The sequence below is a fragment of the Pan paniscus genome, chromosome 23, assembly GCF_029289425.2.
Source record: "Pan paniscus chromosome 23, NHGRI_mPanPan1-v2.0_pri, whole genome shotgun sequence".
Taxonomy (NCBI): domain Eukaryota; kingdom Metazoa; phylum Chordata; class Mammalia; order Primates; family Hominidae; genus Pan; species Pan paniscus.
This window is the reverse complement of record NC_085927.1, coordinates 37,892,090-37,911,408: the sequence shown is the minus strand read 5'-3', so window position 1 is coordinate 37,911,408 and position 19,319 is coordinate 37,892,090. Positions and strand designations below refer to the sequence as shown.

At 38.5% G+C, this 19,319-nt stretch overlaps 1 protein-coding gene across 2 annotated transcripts in view; it reads left to right on the top strand.

Annotated features, from left to right (window-relative positions):
• PITPNB (phosphatidylinositol transfer protein beta) overlaps positions 1-19,319 on the top strand; it is a 67,636-nt gene that overhangs the window by 3,475 nt on the left and 44,842 nt on the right. For both annotated transcript variants that reach the window (XM_003820177.5, XM_055105901.2), the window contains exons 2-6: positions 1,505-1,535; positions 4,738-4,883; positions 17,929-18,020; positions 18,684-18,691; positions 19,195-19,269. In XM_003820177.5, the coding sequence (XP_003820225.1) occupies positions 1,505-1,535; positions 4,738-4,883; positions 17,929-18,020; positions 18,684-18,691; positions 19,195-19,269 (352 nt within the window). The remainder of the gene's footprint in view (positions 1-1,504; positions 1,536-4,737; positions 4,884-17,928; positions 18,021-18,683; positions 18,692-19,194; positions 19,270-19,319) is intronic.

The following is a 19,319-nucleotide window of genomic DNA, read 5'->3' as shown; positions in this document are numbered from 1 at the left end:
TTCTTACCATAGTATTCCAGGTCCTGATAATCTGCTCCCAACCTATAGCTTTCTAGTCTTCCTCTCCCCCATTTTATGCTCTGGGACAGTGAGCAATTTAGTGTATACTGAGAAGAGAAATGATTCGGAATTTTTAGGTATAGAAGGACTTACAAGAAGTTTATTCTTGATGGAGAGTAGAAATTAGTGACCATTGTGGATTTGAGAGTGTTCATTGTTTTTGAATCACCGTTACCAGAAAGACAAAGAGTGGCGAGTACCTCAGTAGTCAAAGGGGAGGGAGTAACAGACTTGTGCATGTTGGAGATTGAGGTAATGTGAACATTCAGACATAGATGTTTGAGGAGAGTAGGGAGAAAGGAGTAGATGGAAAGTGTAGCTGGAATGCAAACTAGATATAATCTGGGTTTTATTACTCTCTTCATACTTACGAATAAGAAAGACTATTAAAAAAGAATGCCTAGGCCAAAAAGATTGTCACTAATACAAACAATAAGCTAAATGACTCTTACTGCAAGAAAAAAAGAAAAAGAAATTATAGCTGAAAAGAAATTGGAATGAGGAAAACTATTGAAAATTTTCCATAAAATGACAGGTAAGATTAGGAAAGTATGAGAAGGATCGTATACCCCCATCCCACAAAAAAGGAAGTTGCTGTCTTGGAACCAACTGTAATTATGAGACCATTGATATACAGGGATGTTCTTGGTTTTCAGGATTTATGGTGGAAATAAATTAAGGACTCTCCTTATAAAATCTAGAGATAAGATGCAATATTTTGATAAAATAATATACCATGATACTGTTTTGGATTTTATCTTTTAAGACTGCTTGCAGTGGAGCTATAATGACATCTTTTTGGTATATACAATAAGAAACTCTTGGACAGGATCAAACACATGTCAACCTTATATTGTATATATGCTGGAAGGGATTATTATAAGGTTCAAGTAGTTTCCATAGTAAAATTTTTCTTATTAATTCTACACGACTCCTTATTTTTCTCTTAGTAAACTTGAGGAATAATTGAATAGTGGGGGAACAGTTTCTGGAAGCATTTATTCAATGAGATTCAAGACACATATTCTGTAAGAAGCATCATAAAAACAAAATGCACAGTATATAGGTGGAGAATGAAACCATACTAAAAATTTAGTCAGGGCAACCTGACCAGACAATCTACAAATAATACGTTCTGTACCCTGCAATTTTCAATGTTGAGTTTTCTCTTTTTTCTTTACTCACAAGAATCTCTGCAGCTGCTGTTTGGGGTCCTGGGAACACTAAATGCAAATGATCATTGAGACCCAGGAATGATAGTTTTAGTTCCCCAATTATGGTGTAGGCATTGCAAAGACCCTCTTCCATAAAGGATACCCTTGTATTTTTTTGATTTAAGAGACCTGTCTCTGTTATCATTGGATTTAAGGTAAAACCTCTTCAGAGATCTGTGTTTAAAGCTATTTCATATGTAATATATATATTTTTTCTTTTGTCTTTTTAGCCGTGTGGTTTTGCCATGTTCTGTTCAGGAGGTGAGTTTTTCTTGCTTCTGCATCATTTTATTGGTATATGTACTATACTTTGATATGTTACTCTAAACTCACATTTTCGTAGTATTGATTTACCTTTTCATTCCACCTTATGTGACAAAATTAATTATATGAATGATAATTGCAATGAATTGCAAAATGAATTAAATTAATGATAATGAATTTCTTGCTACACTGCCTTGTTTTGGAAGAGTCTAAAGAATGTAGTTTAACCTCCTGTCTAGTGCAGGAATTCTTTCTCCAACATCCCAGAGAAATGAGGCTCCAGCCTCAACTTAAGTACTTTAAGGTTAAGTAGCTTGCTGCTTAGAGAAGCAGCCTGCTTTACTGTTGGACATTTTAAACATTTGTGTTTGAACCAAAATCTGCTTTTCCTATAATGCTTGACTCTTGTTTACAGTTTATCCCATTTGAGCAATGGGAAATAAGCCTGTTCTGTCTTGTAGTGGTTAATCCTTCAGGTTTTCTGATGGCAGCTCTCCCCTCCAGCCAACCCCATCCCCCACAAGCACTTTTATTTCATCTTAGAAAGTCTCAAGGTTAAACATTCCCAGCACATTCACTTGGCTTAATACAGCATGATATGTGGACTTGCTACCAGCTGGTCCTGTTACTATATGTGTTGTAATTGTTGATCTGAACTGAAAACAGTATTCCAGACATGGTATGACCAGCACACAACTGTAAGAGCTTATTGTTTTCCTCAGTCTGGACATGATACAGAAATATATCACCTATTCAGAACTTGCATGTCCTGCAGTTATAGCCATGTGTATTGTAGCCAAGAATGAAGATAAGAGCAGAAACAGCTTCTGAGAAATCAAGATATATATAGCAAAACCCATAAAACCCTCTAGGCTCTTCTGTAACTTGCACACAGTTCCCATTTGCTCAGTTATCTGGTTTTCCTAGAGCTGACAGTAGATTAGAAGCAGTGACTTGGAAGTGGGACAAAACAAACTGATAACCTAAGAAGTGACAGCTGACAGAAGACAGAAAGAAATGCAGGAAGTGAAAAAGAGTAGCTGTCTGGCACTGTTTAGTGTAGACTTGAACACAGTTGTTTATATCTCAGGAGGATTCACTGTATTAAAACACTCCAGAGAAGCTAGGCACCCTGTTCTCTATTTGCACAATTGATTGTTTGAAGTTGAATGTGGAAATTGACACTTGTTTCTGTTAGACTTTTTCTTTTGATTTCAGCTGGTTGAATCAGCTTGTCGAAATCTTTTTGAGTCTTGGTATTGTCACTGAAAATACTGTTCTCGGCTTTTTGTTATACTCCCCCCCCCCTTTTTTTTTTTTTGGAGATGGAGTCTTGCTCTATCGCGATCAACAGCTCAATCTACAGTATTGCGATCTCAGCTCTCTGCAACCTCCGCCTCCTGGGTTCAAGCAATTCTCCCTGCCTCAGCCTCCCTAGTAGCTGGGATTACAGGCACCCGCCACCGCACCTGGCTAATTTTTGTATATTTAATAGAGACCGGGTTTCACCATATTGGTCAGGCTGGTCTCGAACTCCTGACCTCAAGTGATCCACCTGCCTCAGCCTCCCAAAGCCTTGGGATTACAAGCATGAGCCACTGTGCCAGGCCTGTATGCACATTTTTAAAACATGCCTTCTGTGTCTATTTCTTATTCTTTTTTTTAAAATTTTTTATTCTTAAAAAAGGAGAATGAGAGAAAACTAAGTAGCATGCCATGAAATGTCAGTCCATTAACGTTTTTTTGGATACAGTTCATTTGAATTTTGTTATTGTGTGTTCCTGACCAAAATGAAATTTATCTTTTGACCTAGACTCCTTTTAGTCCTGTTTTAGAATATGATAGTGTTTAAAAGTACATGTTGAAGGTATTTAAGGATTGTGGCATTATTAGACTAACCCTAGTGTTGTATCATGGAAAGCCGAAAGGAGAAATGCAGTCCTGTCTGCAGGCCCTACAGAAATTTATTTTGGGAGCATTTAAGAAATATGTTTGGTTTCAACTTCCCAAACACTTCCAAATTGAGTAAGAGTGTGTGTGTGGGTGTGTTTTTAAATTTAACTAATAGGCAAGATAGCATCATATCTCCATGTGATTTGTAGATATGAATGTTTACTGAGCTTAAACTACCTGTTGTTTTGGTCCCTCACATAAAATGTTAATTTTGAAATTACAAGTTCTTAGAGGTAGATTTTTGTAGTTTTTCTTTGAAAATATGCTTATAAAGAAGAAATACACTTCTTCAAGCTGTTTTCATTAGAAGGAAGAAATTTAGCCAAATTTGAAGTGATGGAAGATAGTGCCACAGTTGGGTCACTGTAACAAATTAGAACACGAGAACTTTTTCCAACATTTGTTGGAACTAGCGACTCCAGATTGGCGTAGAAAATACAGTTGACTCACAGGTATTGATGCAGGCCTCTGAGATTTCTGATTCACGTTAAATGAAATAGCAGCTACTGTCAGCAATTTCCTACCTTTTATGGTAATATGTATACATTCATATTACTTTAAAAACAGTTTCTGTTTATTCTCTTTACTTGAGGACTCACAATGAACCATTTCTGATCTTGGGCCCCCAATACTGTTTCTGGTTAGCTGAAGAAGGACCAAATTGAGTGTATCATAAATAAGTCATAAGTTAAAATTGACCCCAGAAGTCTACTAAGATTTGGACTATCTATTATGTTTCTTTGGATCTCCAGGCTTTTGTTATTACAGTTTACATCCCTCCCCTTTATCATTAAGAACAATATGCTGGTTGCTCAGCTTTAGTTGGCAAAGTGCCAGTTGTATTTCTGCCATACCTTTCTTGGAATTTTGTGAAGTTAAATGAGAAATAATAGAAGTGAAAATGCTTTGTAAAGTACAAATATATATTGTTCAAAAGTTAAACCAAGTTTCGAGACATTTTCTTGATAAATGGGTAGTGTAAAGGCACCAGAGTATTTGTAACTGGCAAATTTTTTGAATAATGAAAGTTTATAAAATACAGGTTTTTAAAACTGTATAATAATCTGTGGTTTGTCTCCCTAAACGTATTAATTTCTAATTTGAGTTGTGTTTTCATATTGAACACAGTTGTGCTGAATGGTTTGGATATGCTTTTCTGTATCATCTATATTATTAAGATTTTAGCATACTAAATTTCTGCAGTTACTACTGACTTACTCAGTTTCTGTATTCTTTGAAATTTCAGTATCAGGTTGGGCAGCTTTACTCTGTTGCAGAAGCTAGTAAGAATGAGACTGGTGGTGGAGAAGGAATTGAAGTCTTAAAGAATGAACCTTATGAGAAGGATGGAGAAAAGGGACAGTATACGCACAAAATTTATCACCTAAAGAGGTAAGCGTTGTTCACATTTGACGCCTTGTAACTACCTGGCTTACTTATGATGCATGTAACTAGCTAACTTAACTAGTAGATGTGAAGTACCTTTTTAATTTCAGTTTGATAATATATTGCATTTTAATTCTTTGACAGAACCTCCTCCTTTATTTGTAAATTAGAAAAGGATTATATCTGCTTATAACAAAAATTCAGATAAAAATTTAGTCCCTGCTCCTTGCCATCAAATATTTGTAACACAGAGAGAAACACTAGAAGCAGCTTAGAGTTTATCCTTCTAGATCATTTTCTGTATATATTCAAAGGAATTTTTAAAACATAGCGATGTATTACTTGTATCAATTTTAGTTTTCTACAACAAATGGACCATATGAATGGTTTTGCAGTTTGCTTTATTTCTGATGAACATCTTCCATATTGTTATTTAATATCTGTGTGATTCTTTTTAAAGCCAAGTAAAATTTCTTCTGGACATAGTATAGTTTACTTAACCATTCCCTACGTTGTAAGTCCATTTAGGTATTTTAGAATTTTCTAGTTTTTGTCTGTTATAAATAATGTTTCTGGCCAGGTGTGGTGGCTCACATCTGTAATCTCAGCACTTTGGGAGACAGAGGCAGGAGGATTGCTTAAGCCTAGGAGTTCGACACCAGCCTGGGCAACACAAGGAGACCCCATCTCTAGTACAACAGCAACAACAGCAAAAAAATTGGCCAGGCGCGGTGGCTCACGCTTGTAATCCCAGCACTTTGGGAGGCTGAGGCGGGCAGATTACGAGGTCAAGAGATCGAGACCACCCTGGTCAGCATGGTGAAACCCTGTCTCTACTAAAAATACAAAAATTAGCCTGGGTGTGGTGGCGCACGCCTGTAGTCCCAGCTACTTGGGAGGCTGAGGCAGCAGAATCTCTTGAACCGAGGAGGTGGAGGTTGCAGTGAGCCGAGATCACACCACTGCACTCCAGCCTGGTGACAGAGCGAGACTCCGTCTCAAAAAAAAAAAAAAAAAGAAATTAGTGGGGCATGGTGATGTACGCTTATGGTCCCAGCTACTTGGGGTGCTGAGGTGGGAGGATGACTTGGACCCAGGAGTTAGAGGTTGCAGTGGGCTGTGATCACTGCACTTCAGCCTGGGCAAAAGAACAAGATGGACGCTGTCTCAAAAAATAAACTTTTATGAACATGGTTGTACATGTGTCTATATGCCTTAGGTTACTGTTCCTAAGAGAAATTATAAAATGAGAAATTAATAAAAGGATTGCTGGGAGGACATGCACCTTTTAAATTTTGATATTACTGCCAAAATTGCCCTTCAAGAGTTTGATAGTATTTTTCCATATTTTTCTTTTTAATTTTTGCTAATTTCGTAGACAAAAGATAGTCTCTTGTTAAAATTTGTATTTCTTTATTAGTGAGGTTGAATGTCTTTTTATGTTAATTGACCATTTGAATTTCTTGTATGACTTTTGACTCTTCATATGCTTTCTTCATTGTTTTTTTTCTCTTTGGTTTGTTGAAGTTTTTTTGCACATTCCCTTAAGTTTGGCAGTCTAATCTGTATCTTTGGCGTAAATATTTTAAAACAAAAAATGCTGGCCAAGTGTGGTGGCTCAGGCCTATAATCCCAGAACTTGGGAGGCTGAGGTGGGAGTATTGCTTGAGCTCAGGAGTTTGAGACCAGTCTGGGCAATATAGTGGGACCTCATCTCCACAAAAAGAAGAAAGAAGCCAAAAAAAAAAAAAGTACTACCAGTATTTATCTAAGGGCAGAAGACCAGTAATGGCTTTTAAGAGTCCATTTTGTCATTGTCTCCCTAGTTAATTACAGGTGGGGGATCTTTTGCCTCTATTCTCTTCATATTGAAATGAATCATACTCATGTTTTGTGGAACTCCTTAAAGTTGTAACTGTCATGATCAGATTTTTTTTATATTTCCTCAGCTTAACTCTGCTACTTGATTTACAGTGACCCATAACCTACTCATCCTTGGTTTATAGTGACACATAATCTTATCTCTTTATAGAACCTTAAATTTTATCATTATTTTCGCTTAGAATACAGCATTTCTTTGCTTCTGTTGCTGGTTTGACTTAAGAAATAAGGCAGTAACTCTGATCAATCAATTATCCATAGGGAAGGTCTTTTCATGGTTTCTATTAATTTGTTAGTACCCTAAGTATATCTGAAAAATATGTCTATTGAGAGAAGATTTTGGCATTCCACATGGTATAGTCTATATATATTTAAAGTTTTGAATTTGCTTATATATACTCAGCTTTCTTTTTCTAGCATTTTTGCATTTACCTGTTAATTGAAGTATACCCCACCACATATAAAAGTTCCTCTTAAAGACACTGGACTCTTCCTGGGGGTTCTAAAATAAGCCAAAAAGTTTGATGTATAAAATTTTTTATTGGCCTCTGATGTTCTGTTTAGATCACTATCCTATAAGTAAATAAATTTGAAATAGATTCAAAATGTCCTCTGGTTGAAATCTAAGAGTTGGAATGTTGAGGAAGTGTTTGATACATTCTTGCATGGAAAAGAACAGTTTGAAATAATGTGTAATACATAATACATTACATGTGTTTTGAAAAAAATCAGAAAAAAAAAAAGCCTAAAAGAGGTACATTAAGATGTTGAGAATATTTATCACCTGGTAGTGGGATATGGGTGATTTAAAAAATCCCACTTAAATCACCCATACCCACTACCAGGTAATAAATATTCTCTTCTGTATTTTCATTTTTATGAGAAAGAAAAGGAATGTTAAATATGATTTTTGAAACAGTTGATTTAGGTAACACTCCAGTCATGAATAAGGAGTCTCGTAAGTTGAAGAGAGCTAGATAAATATGGTTAGTGCAAGAGATATTCTTATTCCGGAGAGGTTATTTGGGGATGAGGTTCAGAATTCCTCTCAGGCTTTCAGTGGTTAAATAAAAGAAGATTTTGGCTCTCGGTGGCCAACCTTCCAGCACATTTGGGCTTCTAGAACAACTTCTCCATTCCTAGGAGGAGCGGGGTACCCTGTGGTTTTACCCTCTCATGCACTCATTTACTTGTCATTGCAATCCTGAGAAATAGACAATATTCATATTGTACCTAAGACACTAAGGCACATATTTACCCAAGGTCACAGCTAATAAGTGACAGAATGGTGACAGAGACCTAGGTGCTCTGATTTCAAATCCCACACCCTTTTGTCCCAGATGCCTGATGAATACAAGGCACTCCCATGAGAAGGGAGAGAGGGGATCTGCTGGGATGGCGAGGGTTGATTCCCATAGAAGGTTGGCCTTATCACACAAAGATGGCAGCTGTGGGCAAAAGCACAGAGAGGAATGAGACAGGAAAGGGAAAAAGGCAAGAGGGTGGCAGTAATGAGTCTCAGGCAGCATGGGAAATAATGACTATTCTGACAGTAGTGAGGAACAAAAACCTAACCAATAATAAATAAACTGGGCGAAACAGGGCCCATTTGCTGTCCTCTGGAGGAGGGAATGGCTATGGGGCAGTCAGATGTCCACAATGACAAATTTCTCAGTGTCAACATTGAAAGCACATCGGCCACAGGATAACTATATTATGGAAGGGCAAAGAATCATTTAGTAGTAAGTGCTGAGGCCTTCACTGTTCTGCAGGAAAGACCTCCATCCCAAGGCAAGCCTAAAGGTGCAGCCCCATGAGACTTACAGTTTTCTTTAGGGCATCATCTCAGCATGCTGAAGACATACCCACAGTCCCTAGCTAGTTTTAGAGCTCTCTCTGAGGAAGTTAAATTTGTGTCTAGTAATATGTTTGCTTTTTCAACAACATTTACTCCATAAATTATCCTAAGCTGGGTGCACCGTCACTATATAACATCAATAAAACTACAAACTTGACTAAGGCCACCAAGGCCTTATTTTACTTTTGAGATACTTGAAATTCTGAGATCCACTTTAGCCAGTATAACTCAAGTCTCTGGATTCCCTGACCTGTATGCTTTCCCATTTCAGCAAAACACTTCTTGGTAGCATATATACGCTTAATCTCAACCAGAAGGTTGAGAAACAGTCTTTGTGAATATTAACAAGATCTGAAAGTTGGTCACTCATTGCACGGGACATTTGAAATGTCTGGTTTCCTTGAATCTCAGGTGATACATCATCTCATGGGATAATGAGATTTTGTCCATATTTTGTTTGATAACTTAGAGTGAGTGTTTGCCCATGGTAATTCTGAACAGATCTAGTACTTATGTATTTTTACTGTGTGCTGGTCACTGGGTTATTGGAAGTGTTTTAGGTGGGAGTTTATTCATTCCTCACAGCAACTTTTTATAGTGAGGAAACTGAGGTCCAGAAAGGTTTAACTTACCACATGTCTCACTGCTATTTGGTAGCAGAGATAGGACGTGAACACAGACCAACTCCAGAACCTGCCCTCTTAACCACTTTGCTCAACTAACCACTTTGCTCTACGTCTGAATCCTGTGGAAGAGTTATTTTCCATTTCCTGAAGTTAACTCCTTGGGAGTTTAGAGAAAAATTCTTCCAAAACCACAGGTTTCACCATCTCTTACTTTCTCTGAAGTCTTTAACGTCTAAAGTCTTCTTCCAAAATAAAGCTAAACTTAACAAGGTATTTAAGATTCCCAATTATATAAGTCCATCCAGAACAAAAACCCTTGGCTGTAAGCAAGCCAGTCTCTGCTGTCTTCCTAACATAAACTGTTCAGCCCACCCTGAGCGTTTTTTTCAGCCCCTTATGCTGGGGCCTGTCATAACCTACTTGGTTTTCTGAGTACACCTCAGAACTATCCTATGCAGAGGCATTCCATGGCTGATTTTATTCACTTCGATCCCTCTTCCCTAAATCCATCATATTTGTCATTTCGACTCATTTTGATACCTAGTCATGTATTTCCATATGTGCATGTTTGTCTTGTTGTATCCTGTTTTCCACTAAAGTTTGTTTCTTTGATAATCACTTAGTAGTAGATGGTAGTGAAAGAGGAAAGAATTTACTGGGCAGAGAATTTTGGAGCAAGACAAAGAAATGTGTTGTAACTTTCAGATGGTATTTCAGAGAAAAGCTTGTAGCTCTCCTGAGACCTCACTGTACGAACACACTGACCAGTCCTTTTTGCTAGTTTATTTGCTCACCCTTCTTGAGGAAAGTCAGCTTTATTATTTCTTATTCTGCATAAGTGTTACACTTTCGCCATCTTCAGTCAGTCCTGATTGATGGGGAATTTATAAAGCTTTGCCAACTCCAGAACCACCTTGTTTCCCAAAGGTCGAAACAGAAGAGGTTTTTATTGAAAAATAGTTATTTTAAAATTTCATGTGGTTCCAAGGTAAGAGTTCATTTTTGTAAGCAAAAGGAGTCATTTGCCAGGAACTTAAATTATGTTTAAAAATGAGAAATTTAAATCACCTGAAAATGAAAGGATTGATTGTAATATACTTCTTCACATTCAGAGAGCATCTTGCACATGTAAGAAATTAATAGGCTGGGTGTGGTGGCTTGCCTGGAATCCCAGCACTTTGGGAGGCCAAGGCGGGTGGATTATTTGAAGTCAGGAGTTCGAAACCAGCCTGGCCAACATGGTGAAACCCCGTCTCTACTAAAAATACAAAAAATTTAGCGGAATGTGGTGGCAGGCACCTGTAATCCCAGCTACTTGGGAGGCTGAGGCAGGAGGATTGCTTGAACCTGGGAGGCGGAGGTTGCAGTGAGCCAAGATAATGATTGCACTCCAGCCTGGGAGACAAGAGTGAGACTCCGTCTCAAACAAAAAAAGTAAGGGAAAAATTTATAAATATCAGCCAAACATAATTTGTTCTTGAGTCAAGAATTAGCCATCATAGACACATGTTATTTGTCATTATATGTAGTTTAGTCCTAAAGTTTTCACAGTTCAGAGTTTTCCAAATCAAGAGTGATCCTGTTTCTGAAAAATATCAGAAGTATTTTCTGAAATATATTGTTTCCTCTTGATGGTGTATCTCATTTTTCATTTATTATTCCCCTTTTATTGTATGAAAAATACTTTTCTCTTTGTTTTTTGTAATTCTCCAGGACTTTAGAGTCTCTTGTCTCCCAGAAGTTAGGCAGTTTGTGTCTGGTTATTTTATTCCCTTCCCACAAACTGGGGTTGTAAATCATTTCTGTAATTTCCCTCCTCATGTATCTTCTTTTCTTTCTTTCTTTCATCTCCATCATTACTGTTAATCAATCAAAGTTACCATTCTCTCTCTTAGACTTGCCTCCTGGCTGATATTTTGCCATCCATTCTTTTTCTGACTTTAAAATTAATTGAGATATAATTTATATGCCATAAAATTCATTCTTTTAAAATGCACACTTTAGTAGTTTTTGGTATATTCACAGAGTTGGGCAACTGCCATTGTTACTTAATTTCAGAACATTTTCAACAATCCAGAAAGAAATCTCGTATTCATTAGCAGTCACTGACTATTACCCACTCCTCCCAGTGCCTGGCAACCACTGATCTACTTTCTGTCTCTGTAGATGTACTGCGGATATTTTATATAAATGGAATCATGTAATATGTGGCCTTCCATGATTGACTTCTTTCACTTAGCGTGTTTTCAAGGCTTGTCTGTGTTAAAGCATGTATCACTACTGCTTTGATTGCTGAGTAATATTCCATTGTATAGGCCTGCCACATTTTGTTTATGCATTCATCAGTTGTTGAACATTTGGGTTGTTTTCACTTTTGGCTGTTACAAGTAATGCTGCTGTTAACATTTGTGCATACTTTTTTGTGTGTGTGTGAACATGTTTTCAGTTCTCTTGGAGATATATATTGCTGTGAGTGAAATTGGCTGGGTCATATGATCACTCTGTGTTTAACCTTTTGAGGAACTGTCAATCAGCTTCCCGAAACAACTACACCACTTTATAATGTTATCAGCAGTGTATGAAGGTCCCAGTTTCTCCACATCCTCATTATCTTTTTTATTACAAGCATTCTAGTGTGTGTGAAGTGGTATCTCATTGTGGTTTTGGTTTTGATTTGCATTTTCTTGGTGATTAATGATGTTAACATCTTTTCAAGTGCTTTTTGGTCATTTGTATATCTTCTTTGTTTGAAGAAATATCTGTTCAAATCTTGTACCCCCACTTTCTTTTTAGTTTTTAGTTTTGTTTTTTTTTTTTTTTGGGAGACAGGGTCTCACTATGTCATCTAGGCTGGACTGCAGTTGCTTGATGATAGCTCACTGTAGCCTTGAACTCCTGGGCTCAAGCAATCCCCCCACCTCAGCCTCTCGAGTAGCCGGGACCATAGGTGTGCACCACTGTGCTCTGCTAATTTTTTTTTTGTAGAGGTGGGGGGTCTCCCTGTATTGCTCAGGCTGGTCTCCAACTCCTGGTGCTTAAGCTATCCTCCTGCTTCAGCCTCCCAAAGTACTGGGATTACAGGTGTGAGCCACTGGCCTTGGCTGCCCATTCTTTTTTTTTTTTTTTTGAGACAGTTTCACTCTTGTTGCCCAGGCTAGAGTGCAATGGCGTGATCTCGGCTCACCACAACCTCCGCCTTCCGGGTTCAAGAGCTTCTCCTGCCTCAACCTCCCGAGTAGCTGGTATTACAGGCATGCGCCACCACGCCTGGCTAATTTTGTATTTTTAGTAGAGACGGGGTTTCTCCATGTTGGTCAGGCTGGTCTCGAACTCCCGACCTCAGGTGATCCACCCGCCTCGGCCTCCTAAAGTGCTGGGATTATAGGCCTGAGCCACCATGCCTGGCCTCTGGCTGCCCATTTTGAAATTGAGTTTTCTTTGTTAAGTTGTCTTATTTATATATTCCGGGTACTAGTTCCTTATCATAGAGGTGATTTGCAGATTTTTCCCCCATTCTGTGAGTTATCTTTTCACTTTCTTGATAGTGTCTTTTGAAGCTTAAAAAGTTTTTAATTTTGGTGTTTGCCTATAGTCCCAGCTACCTAAGAGGCTGAGGTGGGAGGATTGCTTGAGGCCAGGATTTCAAGACCAGCCCGGGCAATATAGCAAAACATACTGCGACCCCATCTCTACAAAAAATTTAAAAATTAGCCTGGTCACAGTACAGCGTACCTGTTTGTCGTAGCTACTCAGGAGACGAGGTGGGAGAATCGCTTGAGCCCAGAAGTTAGAGGTGGCAGTGATCTATGATTACACCACTGTTCTCCAGCCTAGTGACAGAGCAAGACCCTGTCTCTTGAAAAACCAAAGAAAAAAATAGTTTATGATTGTGATGAAGTCCAATTTATTTTTTCTTTTTGTAGTTTATGCTTTTGGTGTCATCAAAGAAATCATTGCCCAATCCAAGATCATAAAGATTTACATCTGTATTTTCTTATAAGAATTTTATAGTTTTAGTTTTTATTTAAGTCTTTATCCATTTTGAGTTAATTTTTGCAACCATCCATTCTTTCCCACTCCAATTAATTTTTCACACAAAGCCAGAATGGTCGTAAAACTGAAATCAGGTTGTGCCATTCCCCTTTTTAAAGCTTTCAGTGGCTTCCCATCATCCAAAGAATAAAATCTAAACTCTGTGACGTATAAGGTGGGGCCCATGTGGTCTTTCTGCCCTCTCTCCATGTTTGGTCACTGCAGTCTAGCCATGCTGGAGGCCTAAGAGTGGCTCAAGCAGGTTAAGTCTTTTGCTGTCTTAGGACCTGTAGTCATGCTGTTCCCTCTGCTTGCTGTTCTGTTCCCTGCCTCCGTACCCTTGGATCACTGCTGTAATATTATTTCCTCAGAGAAGCCTTCCTGAATACCCTTGCTCCACTTACTGATTGCCCAGTACCCTGTTCTTTAATTTCACTGCACTGCTTGTTAAGTAATTCTCTTTGTGTTTTGTTGTTTACTAATCTGTTTTCTGCCTCCATCCCTGGAAATAAGTTCTGAGTAGGAGTCGTCCCTGCGTACTCACCATTATTTACACAGCCCCTGGCCTGGCATAGTGGACACAGGAAATATTTGAGTGGATGAATGAATGAGGTACCCAGTATTTTATGTATGTAGGTATATATATATTTATTATTATTATTTTTGAGCACAGTCTCACTGTGTCCCCAGGCTGAAGTACAGTGGTGTGATCTTGGCTCACTGCAGCATCCACCTCCCTGAGTCAAGCGACTCTCCTGCCTCAGCCTCCCAAGTGGCTGGGATTGTAGGCACCCGCCACCATGTCCAGCTAATTTTTGTGTTTTTAGTAGACACAGGGTTTCATCATGTTGGCCAGGCTGGTCTTGAACTCCCAACCTCAGGTGATCCTCCCACCTTGACCTCTGGCAAAGTGCTTGGATTACAGGTGTGAGCCACCGCACCTGGCCCTTTCTTTTCTTTTCTTGCCTTCTCAGCTGAGCTTTTCCTGACTAGTGAAGAGAAGGCATCACAGTGTATTTAGGGGATATTTCAGTTGATCGTAAAATGAAAGATTAATTGGTTTATTTATGGTAAATTAATCTGGTCTTCAAATTCTTCCCTATATTTTTCTGTGTTTTGATGTTCATCTGCAGTGGGAAGGAGAAGGGTGGGAAAAGTTGTCTTGCTTGTGTGGTTTACAGATAGACATAATAATTTCCAGGGAAAAGTGCATGGTATTATTTATCTCAGGAATAGGATTAAAAAAGGAATGTGCCTAGATCAGGCGTTCAGTGTACCTTATGGTCATATTTTACCCTGAAGTTAAATAGTCTTAAAGTACTATTCAGAGTGGGAGAAGCGGTATGTATTCCTGAAGAGTCTTCATGGTCCTGGGCATTGTGCTATGGGTAACTCTTAACTCTTCACTCTTAAGCAGCTGAAATCAAGCCATGTTTACCTTGAGGTAAGTGAGCGCTGTTCCGAGTATTGGTTTATCATGAGGGAGCACCATTTTGTGAATAGTTTGGGAGGACAACTGAAGGATTGTCTTTTTTGCATGTTTGTTTTTGAAGGCCTATCTCCCATTTTGTTAATTCAGTTAATAATTGTTCCTTTTCTGAGGCTCTCTAAGCTTCCAAAACAGGAATCTGCTACATTTTACTAAAGGGCCTTACTATTGTTCATTCAGTTAATAATTGTTCTTTTCGGAGGCTAAGCTTCCAAATGAGGAATCTGCTGCATTTTACTAAAGTGCCTTGCTAAGTGGTAACTGTGGTGGCAAAATGATGTATATGCTCTCAATTATATATACCTGGCACACTTGAACTACCATGTTAGGAATATATTAAGGTTGCCATTAATAAAAATTTCTAACCTTTGAAATAGAATTGAAATTTAATTTTATTTACTCCATATGTACATTTTCCTCGTTTAGTCAGTTACTTAGATTCATTGAGGAGAGATGTATTTGATAATGTTCTCACTTTAAACATAAAAAAAAAGTAAATTTGAAATCTAGCTTATAGATTTGGACTTTATTAACCCAGTCAAAACATAAAATGAATTGCTGGAATTCACATGGTGGGAAAAGTATCTTAGAAATAAGATAGTAGGCATTTGGGAGCGAGATAAAGAAATATTAAAATTTTCATGTAGATTTGGCTCATGTTGGCCTTTAATGATAAATGCCAATTTCCTTCTATTTGAGTCAGCAAATTTTAGAACATTTTATGAATATTAAGGTTCTTCACATATCAGGCACTATAGGAATAAATGGATAGTTAAAATATGTGTCTGAGTTAATACAGAATTGTTTCTCCTGCCTTTTTGTTTTTTCTTTCTTTTTTTTTTTTTATTTTTTATTTTGAAGACAGAGTCTTGCTATGTCACCCATGCTGGAGTGAAATGGCATGATCTCAGCTCACTGCACCCTCCACCTCCCAGGTTCAAGCAGTTCAGCCTCAGTGTCCCGAGTAGCTGGGATTGCAGGCACCCACCACCATACCCGGCTAATTTTTTGTATTTTTAGTAGAGATGGGTTTTGCCATGTTGGCCAGGCTGGTCTCGAACTCCTGACCTCAGGTGATCCACCCACCTCTGCCTCCCAAAGTGCTGGGATTAGAGGCATGAGCCACCACACCTGGCCTCTCCTGCTTTTTCTAAGTTGACCAGCTGAACCATTGATAGATCTGTTTGTCATACTCTCAGATGAATAGGTAGTCTTGTAGCTTGGCTTAAAAAATTATCCTCATGTGTTCCATTGTACCCTGATTAGACCTCACCCACACTTAAAGGGATTTTGGTTCTAGTTCTTTAGCAATGGGATAAATTTTTTGGACAGCTAGATACTCTTTGACTTTTAAAGTGATGTTATTTTCAGTTATCCTGGCTTGGTGTTTCTGAAGTTTGAATGAATTGTTCCACCATTTGAAAAGAAGTGATCAGGCCGGGCGCAGTGGCTCACGCCTGTAATCCCAGCACTTTGGGAGGCCAAGGCGGGCGGATCACGAGGTCAGGAGATGAAGACCACTCTGGCTAACACGGTGAAACCCCGTCTCTACTAAAAATACAAAAAAATTAGCCGGGCGTAGTGGCGGGCGCCTGTACTCCCAGCTATTCGGGAGCCTGAGGCAGGAGAATGGCGTGAACCCAAAGTGGAGCTTGCAGTGAGCCGAGATCCTGCCACTGCACTTCAGCCTGGGCAACAGAGTGAGACTCCGTCTCAAAAAAGAAAAAAGAAATAAGTGAACAAAGAATTAGCTCCTTTCATTTTTAAGGATGTGAAGACATTAAGGAAGATTTAAATGAAGAAAGGCATATGAAAATACCCAGCTCCGTATCAGCTTATAATTAAAAAGCAGTAACTACCATTTTTTGAGCTCATTGTACTGTGCAATGTGCTAAACACATTCCAGTATTTGATTTAATTCTCTTAATAACCCTGCAGAGCAGGTAATAGGAATTCCATTCAACACATGAGGAATTTCAGAGAAGCCAAGTAGCAGGCCTGAGGTCACACAGCTTCTAAATGGTGATGTTGGGATTTGAATTCGATCTGTGTGAAAAGTCTGTGCAAGCAAAACTACTCTTTACAGTAGGCTCCAGTCACTAAATCAGTCACTTCATTTGCATTTATTTGAAGACTGTTAAGACTGATTTTCCCATTTGTTTGTTAACGAGTAACATTTTCTATTTGTAATGGGCCTGTGGATGACTTTTGCCCCTTTATATGTTGGGATTGTTTCTGATTATCATATGCTTGCACAAGCTTCTCATATATTAATCATGTATTGAACCTTTCTCTTCCTCTGAATATACTTAAGGCAGCAAGTGACATTCATCTCCCATACCTACAAAATTTTATACTTGGATATGCTTTAATTTCTCATTTTCTGCATGGGTCCTTTACATTGTCATTTTTCTTCAGGTCTGTTCTGTAAAATGTATTCAGACTTTTATTCAGATATATCTCCTTATTCTGGGGCTTTTTGCATTAAGAAACAGTATAATGTCATCTAACTCTAAGAACTACATTGTATTAATGTGCAGATTGAATAGCTGTTAACTCTTAGGTTTTACATTGGGGTAGTAGATCAGAAGTTCTTAAGAAATAATTGCTTCTATTTAAAAAAAAAAAAAACACACACACACACACAAGACCTTTTATATAGTTAATTTTTTTTTTTCCTTGTGAGACAAGGTCTTGCTCTTTTGCCCAGGCTAGAGTGCAGTGGTGTGATCTCAGCTTGCTGCAACCTCTATCTCCCAGGTTCAAGTGATCCTCCCACCTGAGCCTCCTGAATAGTTGGGGCTACAGGCATGTGCCACCATGCCTGGCTAGTTTTATATTTTTTGTAGAGACAGGGTTTCACCATGTTGTCCAGGCTAGTCTCAAACTCCTGGGCTCAAGTGATCCTCCTGCCTCAGCCTCTCAAAATGCTAGGATTACAGGCATGCGCCACCATACCCAGCTAAATATTCTTAATCATTTTTATTTAAAATGTAAAAAATTATGTGTTCATTTCTACTGGATTACTTTAGGATTGAAATAAACTAGTTCATCAGACTTAGAATGTGGTCACCTTTGATTGCCATACTCTTTCAAGCAGTTGGATAGATACCAAGAAAGAATTGATGGTGCTGTTAAATATATCCAGTATCTCTCTTCTCCCAGCAAAGTGCCTGCATTCGTGAGGATGATTGCTCCCGAGGGCTCCTTGGTGTTTCATGAGAAAGCCTGGAATGCGTACCCCTACTGTAGAACAAGTAAGCCTGGCCCCCAGCAGCCATTGCACCCCTCCACCCTGAGAATGAGAGGGATTCCCAGTACCAGTGTCTTTGAGAAGGGTTACACTGAGCAAGGTCTTCCTTGGGTTCTTGGATAGTCACTGCTAGAATGATGGCAGAGGAAGGGCTGCATTGGGTTCCTCCCCCTAGAACTTTGTGACAGGCATAAGTTCATTCCCACATGGCAGCCACTTTGGGGTCCTAGCTGACTATGCTGGCTCCAGGGGTAAGCCAAAAGAAAGGTCGTTTACACTCAGAAGGGTGTTTTGGTGCGTTTCAACAGTATTTTACTTAAATTGCTACATAATAGAGGAGGAATAGGACAGACTTCTGAAACAGCATCCTATCATTTGCTAAATTGACCTTATAAATAATGTTTTGCTTTTGTGACATTATTATTCTTTTTAGCATTATTTTTAAAATTAGATTATTGTTCATATTTTATTTGTACTCCATAATCTAATGTACTGTATAGTGTCACTTGTGTAGAAACTGTTTTGCAGACATAAATTACTAAATAAATGTTCTGTTTTCAGATAGTTTAGTCTTTGTGACATTAAGTATTGGGACAGATTGTTTTGACTCCAATTAATATTCTGAAATTTTTCTCCTTTCATTACCTACCTCTCCATTATGCCTCAGTTGTAACGGTGAGTAAAACTATTTTTGTGTCTCATACTTTCTTTATCTTTAAACTTTGTTTTACACAGTAATTATTTTCAACCATTCTTTGCTAACTGCCCCTCGCTGCATGGTTCCTTCCTGTGTCCCACCAACCAGCCGCCACACTCTACCACATGTTCCCAGTGTTCATGGGCCCTTTCCACCCTTGTCTCAAAATCTCCCTATTGATTTTATTTTGCTTTTGTTACTCCCTTCAAACGCCATATTTGTTTATCAGACCTCATAGCTTCTTTATTAGCCCGATATGCCACGTGGCAAGTAGAATTGTTTAAATTATTTAAAAGCATGTAGCATTTGGTTTGCCTGACAAGTCTATAAAAATCGGTAGCCAATGATTCTTTGTCACTTGAGGATCAGTCTCCTTGTAGAGTCAAAGCATGGATGCCTATACTGGGAAAAGCTCCCTCAGACATGGGCACCAAGGAACAGGTAGAAGATCACTGTCATTTTCCTGTTGTGTTTTCTGCAGAATGAATATATGAAAGATGATTTCTTCATTAAAATCGAAACATGGCACAAACCAGACTTGGGAACATTAGAAAATGTAAGTTTCAACTCTGCACTTTTAGTACAAAAGTCCCTGGAAACGAGAAT